Raw genomic sequence first — 10354 nt, 5'->3', positions numbered from 1 at the left:
CAGTAACTTTCCTCCCTTATTTCCTGTTTTATTTTTTTGTCCATCCCGTAGTATTGTAAGTCGTTGATTCTAACCAAGTGTCCTTGAATTTCAACTTCCAGTTTTGTTTTCTGGTTTTTCTCTACTCTGTTTTGTATGTTGTCTGGGTCCACTCTGTTTATTATTTTTGTTATGGTCTTCCCATCACCTACTTCCTTACATGCTTCCAGTCACATTTTTTCTTCAATAATTTAAAGAAAAAAAAAAAAGGAAATAGACTGTTCTACTGTAGTAATTATTATTTATTAACCAATTAAGTAATTATGTATACATTTTTTGTTTTTTATTTATTTTTTAGAAGGGATCAACAGGTACATTGATTCTTACTGAAGAAGAAAAACGTACATTAATAGCTGAAGGTTATCCAGTACCAACAAAGTTACCATTAACAAAACAAGAAGAAAAATCATTAAAAAAAGTACGTAGAAAAATAAAAAATAAAATATCAGCACAAGAATCACGACGAAAGAAAAAAGAATATATGGATGGTTTAGAGAGGAAAGTAAGTATTTTGTCAAATGAAAATTTAAATTATCGCAATCGTGTTAGTACACTTGAACAGACAAATCGTGAATTGATGAAAGAACTGGAACATCTTCAAGCCCTTGTCGCTCGTCAAAAATCTTAGTTTTAAATATTTAAATAATTAAATAAACCATTGCAATTATCTTTTTTTAATTATTAAAAATATATTAATTTATTAAATTAATTAAACTATAAATAAATTAAGTTTTTATAATAAGCCAAAGTTAGTACGACTGATTTTGTTTAAAAAATATCGTAATTAATATAGAAATGAATTTTTTTTATTTTTTGAGAGATTCTAGTTGAGTATAAAATATATTTCATTTGATTTTAAGGAATAAAAAAAATTTTTATTAAATTATCACTTTGCTCTTTTTGAAAATACATTTAATTGTTTAAATACCAACATTAGAATCTCTTCTTACATTACAACAAGTCTTCCTGCAATCTCAGATAGTAATCACAATTTTTTTTAACTTCTGTGCCTAGTCTGTCAATTGACATCGTAACAGGTCAATTTTTTTAGTGCAAGAGTCTTAACTTCCAAAAACTATTGAAAAAATAAAATATTAAAATATTTATCATGATTCGTCCATAATATAATTTTTAAAAAAATAGTTTAATTAATTAATTTAATGATAAAAATTTATACAGATTTATTATTATTATTTTGTATATTAAATATTTTTTTAAGTGATAATTTTTTTTTTTTTTTTTTTTATAATGAAATTTATAAAAAAATGATTCATATAATTAATTAATTAATAATAAATGACACTGAACGATTGTACAAATAATGATTTAAAAATATAATAAGTGTCTTAATAAATAATAGAAAAATTATGTAGCACTATAATTAATTTTTTTTGTAATAATTATTATTATTGATGAGTGTAACAAATTTAAAAAAAATAAAATATATTTTTTGACATAAAAAATAATAGACAATTGAAATTGAATTCCGACAGAAATAATGATAGATAAGTACTGATAGTAAAAATAACAATAAATATGATAAAAAAAAAAAAACGTTGATAAAAAATATATTTAAGTGTAGATTTTTTTTTTTTTTTTTTTTTTTTTTTTTTTTTTTTTTTTTTTAGTAATAGAGAAATATATTTTTTATCAACAATATTTTTTTTTTTTTTTTGTTATAAGGAATGAGAGTAAAATAAAAATTAAAAAAAGTTACGAAAATAATTTACGTTGTAAAAACTAAAATGTTATAGAAGAAAAAAAATACAAAAAGCTTGTAATCGTAACATTAAAAATAGATTTAAGATAAAATTATCTGTCGGTCAATATCTAAAAGAAATTACAAAAGAGTAGCAGGTACAAAAAAAATAAAAAATGTTGTAACTTTTTTTCTATAAATAACTTTTATCTTTTTTAGATCTAAAGTATCTATGATGTCTATTAAAAACTAACTAGACTAAGAAGCCATCTAAATTTTTCTCATGATGAGAATTTTTAAAAATTCTAAAAAATATTTTTTAAATTCACTATTGAGAAAAAATACATTCAAGTCGTGCCTAATCTTCTAGTGAATTTAAATTTTGTACATTATTTTTTTTCAACTGGATTTTTTTTTATTATAATAAATTTAATTGACTTATCAAATAAAGTCTAGAGGCTGATTTAAGATAAATATGATTGGGTTTGTGCATTAATTAAGAATGTGCAATTAATATTATATTAATTAATTTGTTACTTAATAAAAAATCTCACAACTATATTAATTATAACTTTTACATGCGATAATATGTAATTAAAATATATGACGAATTAGTTAAATAAAAAATTAATAATTAAAATTTATATTTTAAGTTACGACAATTTGTTTCCCATAAAAAAAAACAACATTAAAATGTAAATAACGCATTTGTTTATTACCATCGCATTTATTCCATTATTTTTTTTTTTTTTTTTTTTGATTTAAGAAACTTATTTATAGGATTTTTAATTTTTGTAAATAAAATAAATAAATTGATAATTAATACAATAAAAATATTCCATTACATAAATAAAATATATTGTTTATAAAAAAATCTATATATATTTAATAATAGAGAAAAATAATAGTTATTTATTAAGTGTGCTATCAATAATAATTAAAACATATAAATATATATATATTTGTAATGAAAAATTGATATCGTTATAAATTGTTAAATAAATAAAAAAATAAATCTACTGCCTTATTTTTTTAAATCTATAACAATTAATCTATTTATAGATAATTACAAAAAAAAAACTAATAAAGATATTTTTAAATTATTCGTGGTATTAATAAAGTAAATATTTAAATTTCGACATTCTTCAGGTGAAACTCTACTCTATTAGACTTATGTTATCCTGATAGTATTAGGATACCATAAAAGAAAGTAAGATTTATTTTTACAACTTAGTTGACTTGACAACTACAACTTATTCCTGGTATCCTGATACAATCGGAGATTTTCAGAGGCAAAATATGGCTGACTGACGTTTAATTTACGTCAGTGTGTCACTGTCCCGGTTTAAAATTTTATAATCGGATAAACAAAACTTTACACTTCGGATATTTACTTTTTTTTATTTATTTTTACAACAACTTGTCAATTATTCTTCTCTTATATTCCTACATTTTCAAAAAAATTTTTTTGGTAATTCAACCGTTTTCAACAGCAATTAAAATATACAAATTCAACTGATTCAAATGAATTTAAATTTTTGAATCTTTTTCAATCCTTCTCAATACCAAAATAATCCGATATTTTGTCATAAAACTTAATTTCTACAGTTTCACCTATTAACTATTAATTTTTAAATAAAGCAAGAATTTAAAATAAAAAGTAAATAATGCTTTTAAGATTTATTTAACTAAAACTACATTTCAAATTGTAAAATTTGCTGCATAAAATTTTATTAATTTTATTACTATAACAAATTTCTAAAATTACAGTTTAAGCTTTAATGTTTAAAGATTTTTGTCCCGAAGGCCTTTTTCACTGTAAAAACTTTAATTTTTCATCTGCTCTTTTTTCTTCGGTTTTTTTTTTTTTTACTCCCACCATCAAGACGTATGCCTTAGGTCTTAAATTTAAATGGTGGGGGTGAAAAATCGGAAATATACGAAACTCAAAGTCTCCCTAATTTAACTATATGTTAATGCGACGTAATAATCGTAGATAAAATCAATTAATCATTTTCCTAAAATTTAAATTTCCCGCATTTAAAGAAAAAAAAAAATCATATTTTGCCGCCGAAAATTAAAAATCGCCAACAGACAAAAAAAAAGTAAATAAATAACAATAAAAAAAGAGGTTAAGTACAACGAGTACGACAAAAGTAAAAAAAAACGTACGTTTAATAAAAATAATATGATAAAATTGATAATTATTTATCTAAAAATATTTATATAATATTGATGTTAAAAGAGTACTCTGTATATGTTGTATATGTTGAAGGTCTTAATCGTGTGAGAGATTTAGAAATGAACATTAAGACAAAAGTTATAATTATTGGAGCTGGAGCATCTGGTATATCAGCTGGCTGTCATTTAATTAAAAACAATTTAAATGAATTAATTATTTTAGAAGCTAAGAATCGTATTGGTGGACGTATTTTTACAACTGAATTCGGTAAGAACGAATAATTAATTATTAAAATAAAATTTAATTGATTGATAATAAAATTAAAATATTTATTCTAGGAGACAATGTAGTAGATTTAGGTGCACAATGGGTTCATGGAGAAAAAGGAAACGTCGTTTATAAATTGGCACAACCTCATGGACTGATTGAATCATCAAGTAAATTAAAAAATTACGAAAATCATATTTTTGCAACATCTGATGGTAAAATTTTACCAACTAAAGAATCTGCTGAAATTTGGAAATTATTTTACTTAATATCTGATCAAGTTGATAAAAATTTAAAAGGAAATGAAGAAAAATTCAAATCATACGGTGATTACTTTATTAGTGAGTAAGTATTTTTTAAAAATTAAAATTTTTTTAACAAAATATTTTTCGTAAATAATTCTATTTCGGAATATTTGAACCAAGCTTGCAAACAAGGATGTAAGTCCGTTTTTATAATTGACAATAATTCTTCATTGGGCACAATACACCTAAAAATAATTTATACCAATTACTTTACTAATTTAAAAAAAAAAAAAAAAAAAAAAAACAAAAAACAAAATAACAATTACCTGATACGATTGTTTTTACAATTATTTTTAAAATATTCAAAGCGCATTAATGAGTATAAATATTTGACATACTTATAATCTAAATTATTGAATAAATTATACTCATCATCATTATCATCATTATTTAAATTAGTGATATGTTTAATATAACCGGAAGTTAATATCGGTATAATATAATTAACTTGTTTGAAACAATCATCAACAAATTCCTCAGATCTTGAAAAAACAAATTTTTCTTGTTCTTGCAATATAACGACACCTATTTTAGGATTTTGTTCTCGTAATATTTTACATATATGTTTTGATATATTTTCACCGTCTTTTGTAAATGTCAACATTACAATACTCCCGTAATTTTTTTTATCATCACTATTACGTCCATAATTATTTATATTGTTATTATGTAAATTATTATTTGCTGGTAAATTACTTAGACAAGTATTTTCAGCAATTAGTGGTTTTAAAACTAATGGAACTCTTGGTAAAGTCTTAGGTCTTAATATTCCTAAAAAGAAACAAAAAAAGTCACGAATCGTTAAAAATTAAAAATAAGTAAAAAAGTACCTGGACAATGATGATCGACAGATAAATTATCAATAAAAATATTTAAAGGAGAAATAATTCTATTAAGAATATCAAAACGTTTTATATTTTGACAAGCAATCAATAATTTATCGATCGTTGATTCAGATAATTGTGAAAAAGTCAATAAAACATAATAAGTTGGATCTTGTAGTCCTTTAAAATTATATTCAATGCACTGTAATTGTTCTCTTGTCAATTTTAACTCATTACCAAAATCTTGCCATCCTTTATATAATTTACCAGCTGGCGTCGAACTCAATAATAAACATAGTAATTGCAATAATTGCTGATTACCATCAAATATAAATCCTACATGAATATTTGATGTTTTTTTAAATAAATTTATCAACGTCGTATCTAAATTTGGTGCTCCTGGTATTTTAACTTCCAAATTCATTCTGATAAGACGTAGAAATATTTTATAAATTATTTATCTCTGAAATGATATTTTCAATTGATTTTAATAATTGCAGATTATTTTTAGAGGCTAAAAAATTTTATTTTATATTTATCGCGATATTAGACATAATATGACGTCATCAGCGACATTAATATGATTATAAATAATAATAATGAATAAATTTTCATTCAAGGCCAATAATTATATTTGAATTATTGGCGGGAAAATTTAAATTTATTTAAAATAAATTAACATTTCAATTGAATTTGAAAAAAATATGTAAATGTTTATTGCAGGTATTACAAAACGTATGAAAAAAATAAATTTACAAGTGAAGAAAGAGCTAAAGAAATCTTAGGATGGATGGAACGTTTTGATGATAGTATACAAGGAAGTGATACCTGGTTTGATGTATCAACACGCGGTATCCTTGAGTACTGGTCGTGTGAAGGTGATTCGCTATTGAATTGGAAAAATAACGGATATCGAATGATATTAAAATTATTAATGGTAAATATTTAAATACACATTTAATAATAAATTCATAGTTTATTTATTGTCCGAATTTATTACAGGATGATATAAAAAAAAAATTATCTGTAAACATTGAAGATAAAATAAAATTATCCCAACAAGTTAAGAATATAAATTACACTGACCCTAATAAAATAATAGTGACGACAACTGACGGTAATAATTATACGGCATCAAATGTAATTGTAACAACGTCACTTGGTGTTTTAAAAAATAAACACAATAGTTTATTTAATCCTTTGTTACCTCCAATTAAACAACAGACGATTGAAGGATTAAATTTTGGATCTGTCAATAAAATATTTATCGAGTTTCCGTATCGTTGGTGGCCCGAAAATTCAGTTGGCTTTGGATTAATTTGGCGAGATCAAGATAAAAAAAATTTTTTGTCTATGAATAAGGTAATTAAAATAAGTAATAAGGCAACAAATTTGTAATAACATTTTTATTATTTTTAAAGGGCAGTGAATGGCTAACTGATGTTTTTGAATTTTTGACTGTCGATTATCAACCACGAGTACTTTGCGGCTGGATTATTGGGCCAAGTTCTCGATATATTGAAAAATTGAGTGATAAAAATATCGAAGATAATTTATATAAATTATTAAATAAATTTTTTGGAAATACTTATGATATTCCACGGCCAATAAATATTTTAAGGTAATTTTTTTAGATTAATTATTTAAATTTTAAACTTTTATTTATTTATTTTTTTTCTTAGATCTCAGTGGACAACTGATGAACATGTTATGGGTTGTTACTCATACCGTAGTTTAAAATCAGAACAACTGAATGCCACTGCAAGTAAATTAGCTGAGCCAATTGTTGGGAAAAATGGGAACCCGGTAAAAAAACACAACAATACTTTTTTTTATTCCCGGATCTAATTATTAAAATAAAAAATTTACTTTTTTACTTTGTATTAAAGATTATTATGTTTGCTGGAGAAGCAACACACGAGCATTATTTTTCAACAGTACACGGCGCAATTGAGTCCGGGGAACGTGAAGCTAAACGTTTAATTAATTATTACAGGTAATTAATTATAAATAATATTTTAATTATAATCATTTGATTTTTTAAATTTTTATTTCAGGCAAATTAACTCACGATTGTAAAAATAAATCAAGATCTTTTATGAATTAATGTACAAATAAATTGATTATTATAAGAACAAAAAAAAAAAAAAAAATTTTTTTATTGTTATAAATAAATACAGATTTTTTATACTAAAATTAATTTCATATATATTTTATAAATAAAATATGAGAAAAATAAAATAGATATTTATATTATTGTTGTTATAAATTACAAAGCGAATTATCTGAAATATGTAATAGCACTCAATTAATGTTAACTGATCAATATAAATTAATTAATCGATCAGCTTCACGCCACCCTGAATGAATTGCACCATGAACAGTCGAATAGCGTTCATCTGTAGCTTCACCCGCAAATAATAACACAGGTTTATAATTTTTTATAATTGGCTCGGCCAAATCTTGATAACGCGCATTTTTTAAATCCGAGTTAACGCTACGCCAACTATATGTACCAAGGAAATTATCATTTGTATTCCACATAGATCTAAAAATTATAAATTAATTAATAATAAAACTATTATATATTTATATTGAGTACCTCACTATTTCAGAAGGTTGCGTTAAGTTATAAGAATGTCCAAAAAATTGATTTAATAGTTCAAGTATTTGACTACGAAATTTATCTTCCGGTACTTGTTCCATTTCTGTGACATATGGACCAGTCATCCATAGGCATATTATTTTTGGTTTATGCTCTACATCAATTACTTCATAAACTCCAGATAACCATCTTGTTTCCGGCTTAAATATTTTTAAAAAACAGAAATAAATATTTTATTAATTAATTTAATTAATAATTTTAACTTACATCGTTCTCTATTTTTTTTTTATCTTGTTCAGTCCATAATAAAGATTTGTAATAAATACCATCATGCCACCATGGATTATCATAAAATAAATATATTTTAGCTACATGCCCCATTTCAATATTCTATAAATTAAGATTAATTATCAATTAAGCGATTTAAATTATAATTAAATGTCACGTACTTGAATAGCGTTTATTTTATTATCAGGTAGCGGCGGGTTAAATAATTTATTATAATCAGCTTTTAATACTCCCAAAGATGGTGTTAAGATAACGTGATCAGCCAAATATGATTTACCGTCTTGAGTAATTACTTGAACCGGTGGATTTGCTGTATCCAAATTTATTTTAACAACTTTTGAATTTAAAATAGTATTATTTATAATTGGCAGTTCCTCCTCAGGATTTGGATATTTTTTCTGTTAAATTTATTATTTTTTTTAAACTTAATTATATGTGATGTTGACTCAAGTAAATAAATTTAAAGCCAAAAAAATAATAAAATTTTTATGTCAGTTGAAAAGTGGCCGACAATTAGACCTAAAAATGCTCGAATACATACAAATTTTCTATATTATATTGCTTTAAAATTTTTTAAATTTTATTGTTAAAAAAAAATATATATATATATATATACGGAAATTTAGAGCCTTTTTATTTAAATTGATTTCAGTTAAATATTTTTACTTGGGTAATGAAATTAATTTATAGTACCATTAATATATCTAATATCGTTGAATAAGTTCGTTCTTTCCAATTAATAGATTGATCACCTTCACATTCAAGATAATTTTTAAAACTCTTTGCTGAAATTTTATTCCAATCATCCGAACCATCAGATGCTCCCTGTACTAAATTAAATAAATGCAAGAGTGGTTTTTTCAGATCATCTGTTATTTCTGGGTAAGTTTTAAAAAACTCTTGCATTCTTAAAAAAATAATTTTATCAATGAAATAAAAGATTTATCATCAATTTCAGTAAATAAAAACAATAAAAATATACTCTGCTTGCGCATGTTCCCCGTAAGATACAGTTTTTGAATCATCAATACCATTAATATTGCTCATGAGACCAAAATAGTATTCACTCAAGATTGTGCTTAATTTTTCGGATAGTGATTGACCATCAGATTTATATATTCTAGATGTCCATTTCATTGTTACATTAAATGGTTCAATAAGACCTAGTGGCCAAGCTAATTCAAATGCAACATTATTTTTTTCACCATGCACCCACTGACCACCCATATCTACCATATAATCACCTATAGAAATATATAATAATTTAATCCTAATTTATTATTCAATAACTTGGTTTGGGTCAAAATGTCACCGATTTTATAAAAAAAAAAAGAAGAAATATAGTAACTGATAAAAAATATTTTTATCATTTTAAATAAGCAAATCATATATTTATGGTATAATAACTCGATAAAATCTCATTCAAGGTCTAATTAATTTTGAATGTAAAAATAATTACCTATTTTAACAGCATAAAGGCGACCACCTATTCGATTTTCAGCTTCAATTAATTTAATATTTTTAAAACCATTTTGAAATAACTTTGATGCTGCTGCAATACCTGAGGCACCAGCACCAACAATTATTATTCTTGCGTTATCATTTAATTCCGTTGAAGCATAATTATTTATCATTGAATTTATAATTATAAATATAAACAGTATATACTGTAACATTTTGTTTAAAATAATTTTAATAAATGTAAATCGCAATAAGACTAGCTGTTATTTGCGGCGATTTTTCAATTTTATAATATAAATCTGACCATGAATTACTCTAGTTATTGTTAATATATAGTAACTGAGATAATCTTTACTCCCTGTGCTCTCAGATAATATATGCTCTATTCTATTTTATATCATTATAATAGTTAAAGGTCATAATTTTATTATAATTTATAACGTATTATTGTATGTTTATTATTTTTTTTTCCTATCTTGCCGCTAAATAATTTCCAATTTTGAAAAATATGAGTTTGTTCGATTGTTGAAAATTTTTCAGTTTACTATTCAAATTTAATTTTAGAACGAGCGCAAGTGACAGCGGGTAAAACAGATTATTTAAAATCTCTAGTACATTTAAAAATACTCGCCATCTTAATCAACGTGCGGGGGAATTTTTTTTTTTTTTTTTTTTTTTTTAAAT

At 23.5% G+C, this 10354-nt stretch overlaps 4 protein-coding genes across 7 annotated transcripts in view; 2 read left to right on the top strand and 2 right to left on the bottom strand.

The window, feature by feature from the left end:
• LOC103572551 (cyclic AMP response element-binding protein A) overlaps positions 1-1226 on the top strand; it is an 8344-nt gene extending 7118 nt beyond the window's left edge. For 2 of the 3 annotated variants that reach the window (XM_008551193.3, XM_008551194.3), the window contains exon 4: positions 338-1226. In XM_008551193.3, the coding sequence (XP_008549415.1) occupies positions 338-667 (330 nt within the window). In that variant the 3' untranslated portion in view covers positions 668-1226. The remainder of the gene's footprint in view (positions 1-337) is intronic. The other variant, XM_008551192.3, reaches the window with a different exon arrangement.
• A 2419-nt stretch (positions 1227-3645) lies between these two features.
• LOC103572554 (spermine oxidase) lies at positions 3646-7461 on the top strand. 2 transcript variants are annotated; one of them, XM_008551197.2, is made up of 9 exons: positions 3646-3906; positions 4014-4187; positions 4259-4532; positions 6040-6253; positions 6319-6678; positions 6738-6937; positions 6999-7122; positions 7206-7312; positions 7374-7461. In XM_008551197.2, exons 2-9 carry the CDS (start codon positions 4040-4042, stop codon positions 7393-7395), a joined length of 1449 nt encoding a protein of 482 aa, XP_008549419.1. In that variant the 5' UTR covers positions 3646-3906; positions 4014-4039; the 3' UTR covers positions 7396-7461. The 2 variants fall into 2 exon arrangements, with proteins under 2 accessions (XP_008549419.1, XP_008549418.1); XM_008551196.2 differs by having other exon boundaries at positions 3646-4187.
• LOC103572553 (uncharacterized) lies at positions 4539-5882 on the bottom strand. The gene is made up of 3 exons (XM_008551195.3): positions 5323-5882; positions 4759-5263; positions 4539-4677 (listed from the first exon to the last, which is right to left on the bottom strand). The coding sequence occupies exons 1-3, from the start codon at positions 5738-5740 to the stop codon at positions 4551-4553; spliced, it is 1050 nt and encodes a 349-aa protein (XP_008549417.1). The 5' UTR covers positions 5741-5882; the 3' UTR covers positions 4539-4550.
• LOC103572581 (spermine oxidase) lies at positions 7459-9885 on the bottom strand. The gene is made up of 7 exons (XM_008551225.3): positions 9669-9885; positions 9192-9453; positions 8903-9116; positions 8371-8607; positions 8189-8311; positions 7919-8121; positions 7459-7864 (listed from the first exon to the last, which is right to left on the bottom strand). Exons 1-7 carry the CDS (start codon positions 9883-9885, stop codon positions 7639-7641), a joined length of 1482 nt encoding a protein of 493 aa, XP_008549447.2. The 3' UTR covers positions 7459-7638.
• Between the last annotated feature and the right edge of the window lie 469 nt (positions 9886-10354).

Source organism: Microplitis demolitor, chromosome 4 (genome assembly GCF_026212275.2).
Source record: "Microplitis demolitor isolate Queensland-Clemson2020A chromosome 4, iyMicDemo2.1a, whole genome shotgun sequence".
In the NCBI taxonomy this organism is placed as follows: Eukaryota; Metazoa; Arthropoda; class Insecta; order Hymenoptera; family Braconidae; genus Microplitis; species Microplitis demolitor.
The sequence above is the reverse complement of the archived record's forward strand: the minus strand, read 5'-3'. Positions and strand labels throughout refer to the sequence as shown.